This window comes from Temnothorax curvispinosus, unplaced genomic scaffold (assembly GCF_003070985.1).
Source record: "Temnothorax curvispinosus isolate PA1 unplaced genomic scaffold, ASM307098v1 QBEX01013028.1, whole genome shotgun sequence".
Taxonomy (NCBI): domain Eukaryota; kingdom Metazoa; phylum Arthropoda; class Insecta; order Hymenoptera; family Formicidae; genus Temnothorax; species Temnothorax curvispinosus.
This window is the reverse complement of record NW_020222808.1, coordinates 146,245-161,470: the sequence shown is the minus strand read 5'-3', so window position 1 is coordinate 161,470 and position 15,226 is coordinate 146,245. Positions and strand designations below refer to the sequence as shown.

Below are 15,226 nucleotides of genomic sequence, written 5' to 3'. Positions count from 1 at the left end.
GATTGGAAATGTAAGCCAGCGAGCGTGCAGGGCGGAACGCGAGTGAAGGAGAGGAGACGATGTTGAGACGAGGCAGGGAGAATAGGACATCAACACTGGTACGGACCGACAGATGGCCGCTGGTCAGCACGACCGCGTGGAGAAACTCGCCAATTGGGAAAACTGCTTTCCGTTTGAGCCACACCGAGACTGGCAACCATATACTCAGGCCGTGTCTGCTGATTGCAGTCTTAACTTAACACCTGTCCAGGCTACCGATCACGTTCTATCACTCTTTACATCGCGAGTTATTCCTATATGCGCAGTCTCTGCTGCTTCAGAATTACGATTTAGATAAGTGTTAACGTCAAAAACTTTCGCGATATCGTAAGAAGCAAGATTTCGATGTTACTGTACAGAAGAAAACTTCAAATTTATGCAGCGTGCTCCGGAAGGTGTGAAAAAAACCTCTTTGATAAAAAAATATTTAAAATATATTCTTCCAAAAAAATTAATCTTAAATGAATCGCATCATTAAAAGGTCTATAACATATTATTCAATTAATTCTTGTTTCACCTAAAGTTATTACGTGCACTCGAGAATAAAGCATCGTCGCCAGATTATACACATTTTCATTGTAACGCACGATGATTTTCTCGAGGCGAGCGACAAGCAAGCCAGGCGAGAAAGTCCGATAGGAAGACGAAGGTAGCGATCTTCCTGCTAATCGCTATCAGAGGCGAAACGCGGAATCGAGGGTGAACATAGATACGGGAGGGCGCGGTTCAAAGATCGTACGGCTGGATGCTTAACGCCGTTGTAGGCGTGATATTGGTGCCGATGATCGTTTATCTAAGTTGCGTCCCGCGCGAGATTACGTCGCTCGACACGCGCGCAACCGCGTATGTCCTATCGGCGCAAATGCGCGCAAGGTGCTACGACGACCTTCCTGGACTCCAACTCCGGTCACCTCCTCCGCCTCATTCTCCAAGCCCGGTCACCATTACGGGCATCACCACCACCACCACCAGACACGACGACAAGCACCGTCCGGCTCCCTCGCATCCCTCGGGCAATCTTTTCAATTTAAAGTCAAGTATTATGGCTTAAATTGCATTATGGTTTCCTTCCCCAGGAGGTAGGGCCCGAGAGGAGCAACGAAGGGCGGCTCCTTGTAAGCAAGACTCAATCACGCCGCTTAACCTCTGACCCCGAACCCACGAGACGCGCATACACGGATACGCACGTGTGTGCGCGCGCGCTGCGCGTGCTCGTGCTCGCGTCGCGACGTGCAGCACGTTGCACGCATGCACACGCACGCAGCCGAAGGGCATCTATCTCCTCACGTGCCGCGGCGAAGAAACCGATCGTCACGTTCCCTCCGAAATTAGCCTCGAAAACGGAAATCAGTCGAGATACACCCGGGACGTGTGAACACTCGGCCGTTCCTTCAGCGAGAAGTCTCAGTTTAAGTCGCCTTAACGACTTCACCTAAGGACGCAGGATCTCAAGCACCTCGCTGTCAGTGTGTAACGACTGTAACGACATCATTACACTCGGCCCCCCTACATGTCGCCGATGCGTCGCGATGCGACATCCACGGTTCATGCGACCCTTCGGTCCATATACGGAAATGAGATCTGTGTACACTGGTTTCTCCGCGAAGGGGAAGATTTGCGAACGCGAGTAATTTAAGATGACTGTATCAACAGCTACTTCTCCAAGAAGAGTATTTAAGCTAACGAGTAGTTGCCGCTCGGCAGAAATAGGAGCCCGTCCAGTCTCTGAATAGATACCTCACTCGATACAATATCGCGAATTACTCTCGTATCCCTCAGACCCGCGCGCGCGCGGAGGGGAAGCGCGTCTCGCTATGCACACACACTCGATCTAAAAGCAATCACGCATCTACGGCTCCGCAACTCATGTTCGAGAGATCGAGACGCCGGATTAAGACCTACACCTGCGTATGTACGTGGCGGAGTTGCGCGCGAGTTGCACGGCCGCGCGGCCGGGGCCCCGACTCCACACGCGTACTTTTCACACGAATGAATGAAACGACCCAGGCCCAACCCTGACCTTGAACTCGCTCGCCGAGGAAAAAAGGCGCGATTCCTCCCGTACCGCCTCCCGACTGTAATAACGCGTTCCGCGCTGTCCATAAGGCATGTAACAGATACCTCGGCGAGGTGGTACGCGCTCTCTCTCTCTCTCTTGCTTTTCCCTTTTCCCGTATTACGTTATCGGTTACTCCTCGCGGACTCGCGGTTCTCTCTCTTTCTCTCCTTCTTTCTCTCGCGCGAACGCGCGTTAGTGCGTGCATTTATCACACGCGAGCAACCGCAGCGCGATAAGTATCGATAATTTTCATAGATCACCGATGCGCGCGGCGCTATGCGCCTCGTAAGAAAGCGCGCACGGGTAATTCCGTAATATTAATCTCGGAAACTGCTGACGCCGCTAACACGCTCAATACTATTTTATCCATAACAATTTTTCAGCCCTTGAATCAATTTATCTGTTCAACAGGCAGTTTTTCTAATTAAATGTATATTTCTTGCAATTCTTCGAAGTACTTGGAAGAGAATCAAATAATACGACCCATTAAAAGTCTGATTATGGCGAAACTTTTTGACAGACATACGATAAGTAACAAAACTTTGACGAAAATAAATAATCAGGAATGTAGTTAAGAAAGATTCATGCCGTTCGACAAAGTTAACCATGATCTACCTCGCTTTCATAATTCACTTGTAACGAACTATTCCAGAGTAATGAGCATGCTCTTAGAAATTACACGCTGGGCTTCTCGCCTGCCGCGCGAAAGTTAATAGGAACGCGCTCGAGCATCGTGATAATAATCCACGGCAAAAATACGATATCGTGATAAAGAAACCCAAAAGAATAATCTTTTAATTAAAAGTCCATCTTTTTGAGAACCAAATGAAGATGAAGTGGCACGACACAGTGATTTGAATAAAAGTATATAATCGTGAGCAAAAATTTTCGTCTTTTAGGTCGCGATAGCTCAACGCAGCGATTTCCGCTCGATTACAAATATGTAAAAAAAAAGTCTCTCGAAACAGACCCGACAACGCGATCCCTTTATAATAAAAGCAATCGCTTCGCGCGAAGCTTCCATTATATACTCTTCCCGTAACGAACCATTCCAAAATAACACAGCTCTCGGAGAGAGAGGGAGAGTAAATTGCGGGACGCATTTCCTCGCAACTTGGGCGCAGCGCAATGCGCGGCCGATTTCCTCAAAAATCGGCGCAATGAATCCCGATAATGTTCGACGCGTATCTATGTGTACGTAAGGCAGCGCCGAGATCGCGACTACGGAAAATAGTTGCGCGCCGGCTCGTTTTCTTACGGCCGCGCAGCGCTCCTTTAAGTAATATATTTCTCAGGGATAATTGCAGGCAGCGATTTCGTGCAGCTCGTTCAGATCCGGCAGATACCGGCGGACTGTACAGCGGAACGTGTATTGCACGTGCAGGTAGTGGCGGAGCCGGGCGGAGAGAGGAACAACGCGAGAGAGGAAGAAAGAAAGACGGGCAATGAGACGAGAGGGAAGGATGCGCCGCCACGTATGTCGGTAGGTTACACACGTAGGTAGGCACTTACCTATCCACGTAGGTAGACACACTTATGTTTAAGGGAGGCTGCGCGCACCGAGGGAGAGACGCGAGGAACGAGGTAGTGTAAGAGTGCGCGATAAAGAGGAGAAGGCGAGAGGGAGCGAGAGCGAGCACTGATAGAGCGTAACTGACTTCTTGGCCGGTGCATATTACCGGGCTGTTAGAGGGCGGAGCCGGCTGATGAGTTAGCAACGTATTGACTTTATAATAATCACGTTAGCTGGTCCACCGTGATCCCTTGGTATTACGCGATGCTTCGCGCGAATTCACATACCGGGTGATGCCGAGCATTTTCGTGTACGCCTTCGAACGCGGCGCGCGGCGGCGTGCGAGAATCGGCGTAAGAAAAATCGGAACACAATTCGGGATTTCATTAGAGTTCGCGTCTATTTCTCTCTCAATAAAGAGATTCAAAATCTTTGCTATATACTTGAATGTAAAGAAGAACTTCGATACATTATGTTAGCATTCATTTTTAAAAAGATTCTTAAAAAGATTTTATGTGAAATCTACATATCTCTGCATTCATTCCAAATGTTGAACCTGTGCGCCGCATATTATGCGTTCTTCCTTCAAAGAATAATGTTACCTTCGTAATATCCCGAAAGTCATAAAGTCTGTTAATTTTCACCGTATATCCCGTGTGCCTGCCACATCAAAATCGCTCGCATTCCAATCTCGACCATATAGGATGCGGCTACGCGGTCTTGTACCACTATACAGTGTAACAGTTCCGCGCTAATCGCAAATTATTTTTTCGAATGAGGTATTCATCCGCGGCGGTATTTATCGCGGCGCACAGATCTCTCCGATCTCTCGCTCGGTGAGATGCAAACCGACACGGACGACCGCGTATACGCGCGAGAGAGATGACGTCGGTTGACATTTGGCCGAGCGGGTTGGCTGACTGCGCGAAAAAGCTGTTACACGCCTGAGTGTATAAGATGCGTGGCCTAGAACACGGCGTAGAGCCGCTTACCTGGCCTCTCCCCCTTAATTAGCGGTTTGGTTTATCTTAATCGTTCCCTCGGCTCCTCTCTCAGAGGAGCGAACCTCTTGGAAGATGAGGAAGTATATGAGAGCGAGACGCGCAAATCGTTACGTATTCACGTGCAGCTGGCGAGAGATAACGACGGCCTCTCTTTCTTTCTCTTTCGGCTAAAATAAGAGATCGAGGGAGATCGAGAGAGAGATCGAGGAAGAAGATCGCGAGAAGATACTGCTCGTCTGCGGCTCACTCCGCGTACCGTTTGCACTTGCGCGCTCGCTGGCTCGCACTCGCGCGCGTTATTAATATTTCCCTGATCCTGGTGTCAATGACATTGATGGATGACGCGAACATTATCTCTCCGCTCCGTAGAAAATAACCGTGGCTCGTTTATTATCAAACGAGAAGAATTATCGACTGTCGAAGGAAACTAACCGTACCGAATATCCCGGGTACGTGCCTCTAATTAGAGGTGTTCGGTTAGGTGTGTTTTCTTCTAGACGATAGTGGGTTCTGAGTTTTATAACACGGAGATACACGGCTACTTACATTGACGTTGGCGTTTTCACACGGAAAGCAAGATCGCATTTTCTCGTAATGATTTCCTAATGGGCTTTTCGTAATCACAATGGACAGTAATTACAAAATGACTGTTGGTTAAGTACATATAGTTAGTCTCAGAACTAGATATGGAGATCTACGTAATAGACCCTCGTTCCCATATTTCCCCATTGCAACTTTCACGCAATTGATCAAATACAATTTCTGGTAATATCGAACATGCAACAAGCTATTTAGCTACGTCAGAGGAAAATGACGTGATGATATATGAAGCTTTGAATTCGCTACTAGCTCTATTATTTATTCAATTGTGATTAAATTGAATAATTAACTATAAATAACAGATTTGGTAGCGAAATTTTTATATTAAAGAGATTGCGATACGCGACCTGTAAAACGCAACACGTGTCGCGCACAAAATCACAATTCCGGCTTTATCACTGTTGCTTTCTAGGATACGCTAGATTAGATCTAATCCAGCAGCTACCATCGGAAGAAATTTACCGTGTCTCGACAGTGGTAGTTTCCTGCAACAAGTCGACGATGCAGCTTTGCTGCTTGCGCGCGCACGCGCGCGTGTGTGTAATCGGCGAGATCCTCTTAATTCTCGTTTTCACGCATCGCCCTTCCTAGATTTAGATCGCGCATGGATAGTAACTAACTTGCAAATCGCTTCTGTACCGTCCCGGTACAACGTGAATAACGCGATGCGGTAACGGGCGGTTAGCAATCCTGACCTCCAATCTCACCTCAATTTGCCTACACGCCGCCATTTGCGTCAGCGAAGAACGGAGAGAACCGGCTTATCTAAAATTATAATCTGAAAAAGTGCACGACCGTTTATTTGTGCGCTTGTGTGTGTAATAATATGTATATACACATGTGCGTGTGCGTTGCACGCGGAGAGGTCGAGTGCGCGCGCGTAGTCGATTAATTATGGCAAATCGCGTATTATTATAAATTCGCAGCTAATTGGTACTTTTTTAGCCACGCGAAGCATCCTTTTAATATAGTGTATCTTCGATGTTTGACCCGCCGCGCCGCTCATTACATATCTTCGGAACGCGAAATTTATTCGTTGCGTTTCGTATCTTTCGCACAAGAGCTATAATAAAGAATTCTAATAATTTGTAATAATAACTGAATGAATAAATTTTCAAATATTTTGCACGCTAGTCTTACTTTTATACTTGGGTACATACACACCATTATGATTTAATAAATCTCTTTAAGAGGTTGATGAGCCGCAACAATGTACATCGCAATGAATTTCGAAGAGCAAGAACACCTGAACGCGATGACAAATGAGTACTTCCGGTGCGAGGGCACTCAGCCACGAATGGATTTTGATCGAAGCGGTTGACTTTAACGTGAGTTAATTAACTCTTCAATTATTGCCGTCGGACCGTCGGAACGGTAAATCGTCCGTAAATAATGTGTTTACAGTCCGATGCTAATTTGTGGCACACCTGCTTTTCGGCAAATGCAAGGAAAGCGCAAATGTTCCCTACTTTGTAATCGTTGTAAGTCCTTCGCGCTGCTTAAACAGCATATTCGTTCGTTCTCAGTAAATCATTAAACGTGCGCGCTTATCGTGAATGAGTAATTTCTCCAAATCGATTGCGTAAACAATAAGGTGTTTCATCGAAATGAAATACAAGAGGCACCTATATCTAAGAATTTGATAACACTTCTACACACTAAGAACATAAAGATTGTATACTGTATTAAATTATAAATGGATATTTTAAGTCTCACACACACATAAGAAACTGAAAATTAAATTATAGAATTGACGTTTGCCAGTTTGGAAAAGTACGGTTACTTTGTCACTGAAATTAGTCAGTGCGATCTCGATTAATATAAATCTAATCTTTTAATTGCATGTCTTTCTATGCGCGTTTCTCTCTTACGGTTGATCAAAAATGGTAAAAGTCACAATGTAAATCTACCTCGCATCGCTAAAAAGATCTCATGAATAAGAGGAAGAAGTTAAGAGGTATTAACGTGACATTTTATCTTATTGTTAAATTACGCCTGATAGCAAGTGAAAGGGAAAAACGATCAATGTCAATCCGGAGTAACTTCGAGAAAGACGCAATTTTAAGACATTGAATATTTTAGCAAGCTATTAAAAAAAGTACTGATAAATATATAGATAGTGAATGGATAGTGTTTACGGAATGCATAGTGTTTACTCAGTGGTTACAATGTATGACAGAGTCTGATGATTACAACTCACAATCACGTAGACTAGTCGTTTTTTCCCCCTACGGATACATCTTTTAGCCTTATTTCCAAAGACTTGTAACTGTGTAACTTGACAAAACAGTTAAAAATTATGAAAATTCGTTGGAAATTCCATAAGATAGCATGATCGTCAGATCAATTTCAACAAAAAGTGGACCTTGATCGTTTTTTCCCTGAAAAGAAAGTACTGACTATAAATATCGGAATGCATAGTGTTTACTTAGTTTACGTGCTTGTGAGTTATAATCATAAGATTCTGTCATACAATGTATAATCGTTTTTTCCCCCTACGGTACATCTTTTAGCCTTATTTCCAATAAATTGTAACTATGTAACTTGACAAAACAGGTAAGAATTATGAAAATTCTTTGGAAATTCCATAAGATAGTATAATTGTCAGATCAATTTCAACAAAAAGTAGACCTTGATCGTTTTTCCCCTGTACCCTTCAAGTAGTAAGAAAATCGAAAACTTAACACGATGGCCAGTGTTAATTTGATAGAATAAAATTATTACTTCCATGTATGCAAAAGAAACTAACATTTTTAAATCTACTTTAATCAAAATATAAAGATAGCTAATTTTAAATAAGATAAAAGTATCTTTTGAGAAAATGATCGATTAAAAATGACATAACGCTTGGGAAATTTTTCAAAATGAGTTAGTAAAGTTCAAAACAACTGCGCAAATGCAAAGGTATCGATTGGGCGTAATAAAACGGCGCTCGGGCTGTCTCGTTGAACGTATTTACAGAGTTTATGCTGCATTTTACAATCGGTCGGCGTATTTATTCGCCGAGTGAGAAGGAACGATGCTCATACGACGCTATAGTACGCCCTGATCGATTTAACGCCAAATGTCGCCGTGTTTTACACGCGGCAATAATGGTTGAAATCTATGTAGCCAATATTTCAAGCCACCCTTTCTCGCCTGCGCGTCCCTAACCCCCCCCCCCATAACCCCCACATGGATGGCATTCGTATACCAACGACATGTAGCCTTGGTTATTGGTCCGCATATGGATATCGCTCGATATTTTATATTCTACAGAGAAATAAAAGTATAAATGCAATCAGAGTCGACGCCTGACGTAAGAAATTTCAAGTATATTGGCGTGTCTCAACAATTAAAAATAATTAAATAAACATTGTACCGTTTTTTTGTTGTTAAACATTTATAAAAAGAACAGAGTAAAGAATTGTCTACCTCAGAAGAAATAAAAACATGATTCAACATCCGTAGTCAATACTTCAGCACAATTTTATAAAATATTCTATAATTAATTATCTTATTTTCTTATTTTGAATGTTTTGCGCTTTAAGTATTCAGAGGTGAAATAATTCGATAAAGTTAGTTCGAATAAACAGAATTTACATATTTTGGAGAAAAGAGGACGATCCGAAACACAGAGGAAGAGTGATAGTCCCGAGGGAGGAATACGATTCCCGAATGCCGACAGGAGAGAATCCCTTTGCAAACGACAAGTGTAACTTACGCAAGAATAGAGTGCGTCACGCAATGCGACGGCTTCAAAGATTACTTTTTAACAGGTACTTACTAGTTTTTCTTCACTCCCTTTTATCCAGCCGATTTCTTTTCGATATTCGCATGTATCGCTCTGTATATGATGATACATCTAATTTATATAATCTGCTAGTGAGTTAACATTGTCATAATGTTATTTAATTCAATTTAATAATTTTATATGTAATTGCAAATTTTTTAACGATTGTGTTAAAAATATCAAGATAGATTATAATTTCTCATAATTTTTAAATTTCCAACGCGTTAAAAATATCTGTAACAAATCTCCAAATTTCATTAAATTTTTTTTGAATTTAAGTAAAGAGAATAAAGTGTCTTAATCGAAAAATAATTACTGGCAACGTATTGCCAATTCAATGCAAAAGAGTGATTTATGTTCATCTATCAACTGTTTTCTTATAGATATATTGTATTAAATTTACTTAAGGGTACACGTTTTCGGGCAAAAGGACACGTCGTTGTAACACATGTGTCTTTACGAGAGTGTGTTCACGAGGCCGTAATATTTTAGGGAGCCCTCCCGGCCCTCGTTCTTTAAAAACTAGCCAGTGCATATGTCGACGTAGGCGACATAATGTTATCAAGCTGTCCAGAAAGAGCCGCCGCCGCCGCGCCGATCGCCGCCACGTAAGGACGAGGACCTCGGGGGACCACGTCCTCGCTCTCGCCCACTTCGTCCTTATTGATATACCGAATAAACACACTTGGCAGCTAGGCCAGGACGGCTTTGCGAGGCAAATAGCTTCGGAAGAACCCTGCGTTCGGAGGGGCAAATATCTTTCTTTCCTTAAAGTCGACACCATGCTCGACGCTGATAACAGCGGTTGTGATAAATGTTACAGCGTTTCATTATACAGAAAAGAAAAAAAGATAAACTGCTTTTTTTATAAACTATTTCCGTAGAAAATTGCAACCGAATTCTATTGCTGACTTTTATCTCGTGGAGAAATAACATACGCAATCACATTTTATGATTTGTACTAGATTAGAGTTTAATTAGACGTTGGTATGTAGTATGTATATTCGTAACAAAATTACCTTTAGCTTAATTTCTGGTCGAGAAATTGTTCTTTTCTTAATGTAAATTTGAATGAGACTGCTTCATTAAGTTTGTGGCAAAACTAGGTTTTACGATCATCTAATGTCTAAGGAAATGTTGTATGAAAAATTATATTTAAAAAATTGTACAAAAATTTAAAATTACGGTTAAATAATCTTTTCGTTCTACTTCTAAATACATTTTAGAATAATAAAGAGAAGAAATGCTAATATCCTTTCACATTATAAAACGCACTTTATAAAGTCGGACACGTTGCCGAAACATCATTTACCTTGTAAAATGGAATCTTATTCAGTCTCCGGTTTCACCCCTGTGGCTTTTAAGTTTAAGCTTCGACCCTTATCGACCGCACCGTGGACTTTGCGCACCTCGTCGAGTGCAGCGGTTATCCAGTAAATAAAGATGAATAGTTTCCCCGTCATCGCTCTCTCGCACACACACAATCGCGAGCGTGTGTGCGCGCGCAGCAACGAGACGGTTTTAAATTCCGCGAGTCAAAGCGATGTTTGACATGGAAATGTTGAGCGATGCATTAAACATGCCGCGCCGAGTGCTTCCCTCTCTCTCTCCCGCAAGATTGTAACCCCCTCCCCTCCCCCGTTTCTACTAGAAAGACGAAAAGTGCTCTCTTCGACCGTCTGGGGCCTGATCGTATAACCGATGAACTTATATAGGGCCCTACGATCACCCTCGCGTTGTTCGAGTTATATTTATTTAGGTAAATGAAAAGAACCACCATGGTTTCGCCAGTTCTCGGCCTTTATATTCATAAATGCGCGAAACAGTCTTTATACTCTGAATCTATGGACGATACGAAGAAAACGATGATTGCAATATTAAGTGCTCCTATTTACATTAAGAACGATAAAAATGTGCTTTTTGACCACGTTCTTTTCTGATCTTCTGTACTTTTCTTATAAATACTTGAAAAGTCTTTATAGCATGTACAATTTCTTTAAAATATATAACGCTTATTACTACTATATTATTTTCCATATTTCATTGCCACAAAAAAAAGATAATTATAAGGTTGCTTTTTTATCCTTGAAATGCAAACGGAATACAAATTCTCATAATTGAAATATCAACCAGAAAAATCAATAATATAGTGATACAGATGTCACCTCGAGCTATTTAATGTGCATATAAATAATAACAATCTCTCAGAATTTTGTAAGTTATCATATAAAGATATATACAGTGTTTAAATAGAACAGATTTAAATTTAAATAATATTTTATATTATAAAGTTGTTATGTCAGTGTGTAATTCTATGGTGCTGTATACAGCTCCAGATTGTTCGCAACTTTGTTGCTCGATGTAATATGTAAAGTTGTAAATCGCTCTCAGTATCATTATCGTCGGCGAATTGCGAGGAGCAGAGCACGACAAGCGTCGCGAATCTCCAAGTCGTGATTGGCGAAGCAGTTGTCGTGGGGCACCTGCGAGAGGCAATTTTACTGGACCTTCCCATAAAAGGAACTCCCCCCATTGTCCGGCAAAATGACATCAAGCTTATTGCATTATTTAAAGAGCCTCGCTTTAGGACTACTTTAAGCCACCGACCCACGATTGTCGGAGCACCGTCACTGACGGAGCACAAACTAGGTTTCTCACGGACGGATCGTGAGGGTACGTTTTACGAATTCAACTTTTTTTCCGAGACTTAAATTAATATGACGTTACGGATAAAATGAAATAAAGGCAGAAAATATTGCGATGCTGCATGATACTCTTAATTAGTCTTAATTAAAAACGTTTTAGTTTTAGTATAACTTGCATTGTCCTCGCAGAACGATGTATTTTTCCATATTACGTAGAAATTCGTTTCACTCACCGGGTGAGATGCCAAGCTTCGCGTGCATGCTACTGGGGCTTCTGTGATCGGGGGTGGTAACAGGGGCAGCTACGGGTGGCGACAGGTGGGGATGTGTCAGTGGCCCACCGCTTGTCGTCGTCGTGGTAGTCGTTGTGGCACAGGGATTTAAGGGTGATGTCCTCTTGAAAGACTGGTCCGTTCGCCACGAGACATCATTGTCGCCTATCCAGATTTTAGCTGCACAAGTAAAACCAGGTAAAGTTAGATACAAAAATACAACAGTAGCCAAAGAGACACAAAATTTAAAATAATAATTATTATCTTTCCCTAAAAATATGCTATAAATATATATAAAATAAAGCATATTGAGTATTTTCTCAATTCTTCTTGAAAAGAAGATTCTACTAAAGTGAATACTACACATATATTATCTTTCATAAACGAGAGAAAAGTATGCACCATCTCCCTCGGAGCAGACGCTACGGCAATATCAGATGGAAGATCAAATTGCAAAAGAGGTTCTCGAGATAAATTCTATGCCCCGCGTGTGTATTAATATAACGCACACCGGGGCGACTATGCGTGTGCAGAAAATGGCTTCTCTCCCCCGGATAGAACCCGTCGTAATTAGCGACCCTCCGAATCCCCTATTCCTGCCAGTTTTCCCGGTTTTCCCCCGTTTCCCTTAATTTCTGGGAACAATGCCCGGCTCTGGATGTTGTTCCAGGCTGCAGTGTCTAATTACACGAGGGCATACCGAGCTCTTCCTCTTCTTCCCAAATTTGTAAGGGCGATATATAGGGTGCATCGAAGTGTTTATAAACGTGACACACGAATATCTGCCAGAGCTATCAAAAAGCAAAATTTAATGAGACTGTACATTAAGAAATTTTTGCTTATCGATAAACTATATTTCATTTAACAACTAGCGCTTATATTTAGCAACTATCGAATATAAAAACGTACTAAAAACATTAATATGTAAATAATCAATGAAGTAGGTATCGTTAAAATTTTTTTCAAGAAATTTATTAGATTTCCTTTTCGGACTTAATCTATATCGACATCGTCCGTAAATAAATTTATTATTATGTCTCACGAGTGTTATGTCGCGTGCAAGATCCCGAATATCCATGTCATGTCTTTTCGAGCACCCCGTAGCTGGCGGAGATCTCGGATTTATGGAACACGCGAATACCGTATCGCCCCCGCATGCGACGTGACTCAGACTCGGTATTATTTGCTTGACGAATGATTTAGCCCGAAATACTTAGCTCGCTTTTCCCCATCACCTCTCCCCTACTCTCTTCTGCCTTTTCTCACACCCCCTCACCCCTAGCGGAATACTAACCTTCCTTCGTTTTATCTACCTCCTAACGATAACCAGAGAAACGCGTTGCTCCAAAGACAGAAATACAGTAACTAGAAGACGGTAGGAGAATAGGGAGTGACGGGTGGGTTCAGCAGGATGCAGGAGAGCGGCAAAGATAGAATGAGGGTGGTAACTGAAGCCTGTGGTTTCGCGAAAGAAAGAAAGGACGTTCTTCCTATCGAGAGGAAAAAGAGAAGCGGGAAAAGCGGTGGGGCTGAAGAAAGTGTAGCCGGCGCTAACTAAGGGCGTCGGCTAATCAATATCATCAGAGAATGGCCGCTGACCTCCATCTACCCCGCTAGAACGACCATTGTACGGTATTCCGCTTTTCCAACGAGCTTCATGCGCGAATACGAAATATTTTCAAGAAATAGTAAATTTAGAAAATATTTCATCCACAATGTAGCAACTTCGCGATATTACGATGTTATTGTAATTAATATTAATATAAAAAAACATTAAAATATTATTATTAATATGAAAGCATTATTATTTCAAAATCTTCTTCGATAATAATTATAACATTTTATAGCTAAGTTCAATCAACGTTTTGTGTCAAGATAATATTAAATTCTAATTAAATGGTTTATTAGTCGTTCGCGTTGGAACTTTCAAAGAGATATTAAAAGTTGCCTCAGTGCCATTTCCACAAGGATGGCTTGCCCGAGGATACAATTCAAACGTGAACCGTAGTACAGAGCCTTCCTTTAATCTCGTGGTGTTTGCATGGGCCCCTGATCTTATTCAACCCCATGGAGACAATCAAAATCAATACACCCTAAAGAACTAGTAAGCTCGACATGCGCGAGTTTGTGGAAAATTCAATTATGCAAGTCTACAAAAATTGTATCGAATTATCACTCGACAAAAAAGTTATAAAAGAATGGTCGATTATCTTATTGGCCGGATTTTTCAATCGACATCGTCAATCTTTCCGCGAATTGAAGAAAAGAAGAGAAGTGCATTTGGATAATTTCTTGACAAAGAATAATTTGGAAATGAAAGAGAGACACGTCCAATCTCTCTCACCCGATTGTCGATTCTACGATGGCTCGTTCATCGGCCTCATCTACGCGTCCCCAGCACCCTTCCTTTCTTTCTCGCCCAATGAGGGTCGCGGCTAAGTCCGAACAGAAATCAGTCCGCATAAACAGGACCATCCATTCCGCGATTCGCCCCTTCCACCCTTCGTAAGCCTTGCAGAGAACCTTCCCCCTCTTCGTTCTTTGCATCTCTCCCTCGTCCATTCGTCCAACCCGGCGCGAACTCCATTCACGGGTTTATCACTGTCCAGATAACAACGATTTACCTACAGGCGAACTTCTACGGTTGGGTTTCGGGAGGGTAGGAGAGTGCGTCTGGTGGGGTTGCTGGGAGAAGAGGGACGAGGTGAGCCCCATGGCAGGACCGTCGAAGAAGGCGAGACGGGCAGCCACCTTGCATTCGGGAGTATTTCACTTTAACGGCCCTCCGGGGGATTGGCTGACCCCGACTGGAGACCCTTCACCGTTTCGGCATAATGGACCTCTACATTACTTATTCGTCCTAGCCAATGTCCTGCTAGCGGTTCCGTTCCCGACTGCGGCGCGGACGAAGCTGTTCGTTTTCCACGTCCTATCATTCCTGCGTGCGATTAATCGTCGCGAGAACAAGACTATCGAGAATTGGGGACGCCGCAATAAAGAAAGTTATTCACATTAGATAGAAGATTAAACATAAATGCACGAATTAATTAAGCTCTAATTTTTACATTACATCAATAGCATAAATTAGAAGCCATAAAATATTCAAATTTATTCTTCTTAAAAAAAATTGTATTTTGTTGTTTAAAATTTGTTTACCAATCATTACTCAATACATTTCTATTCTTTGTTTCCTTTTCTAACAAAAGACGATGGAGCCACCTCTGCTGATTCCAGCTTCCGGGTACCGGGGCAGTAGCACGGAAGAACAACACGCCCCAAGCAAACTGCTTTCCTCCCGCGGTACTCGAAAGAATTGAAAATT

The 15,226-nt window shown here is 42.3% G+C and overlaps 1 protein-coding gene across 2 annotated transcripts in view; it reads right to left on the bottom strand.

Annotated features, from left to right (window-relative positions):
* LOC112463105 (POU domain, class 2, transcription factor 2-like) overlaps positions 1–15,226 on the bottom strand; it is a 128,286-nt gene that overhangs the window by 53,553 nt on the left and 59,507 nt on the right. For both annotated transcript variants that reach the window (XM_025029295.1, XM_025029297.1), the window contains exon 3: positions 11,866–12,084. In XM_025029295.1, the coding sequence (XP_024885063.1) occupies positions 11,866–12,084 (219 nt within the window). The remainder of the gene's footprint in view (positions 1–11,865; positions 12,085–15,226) is intronic.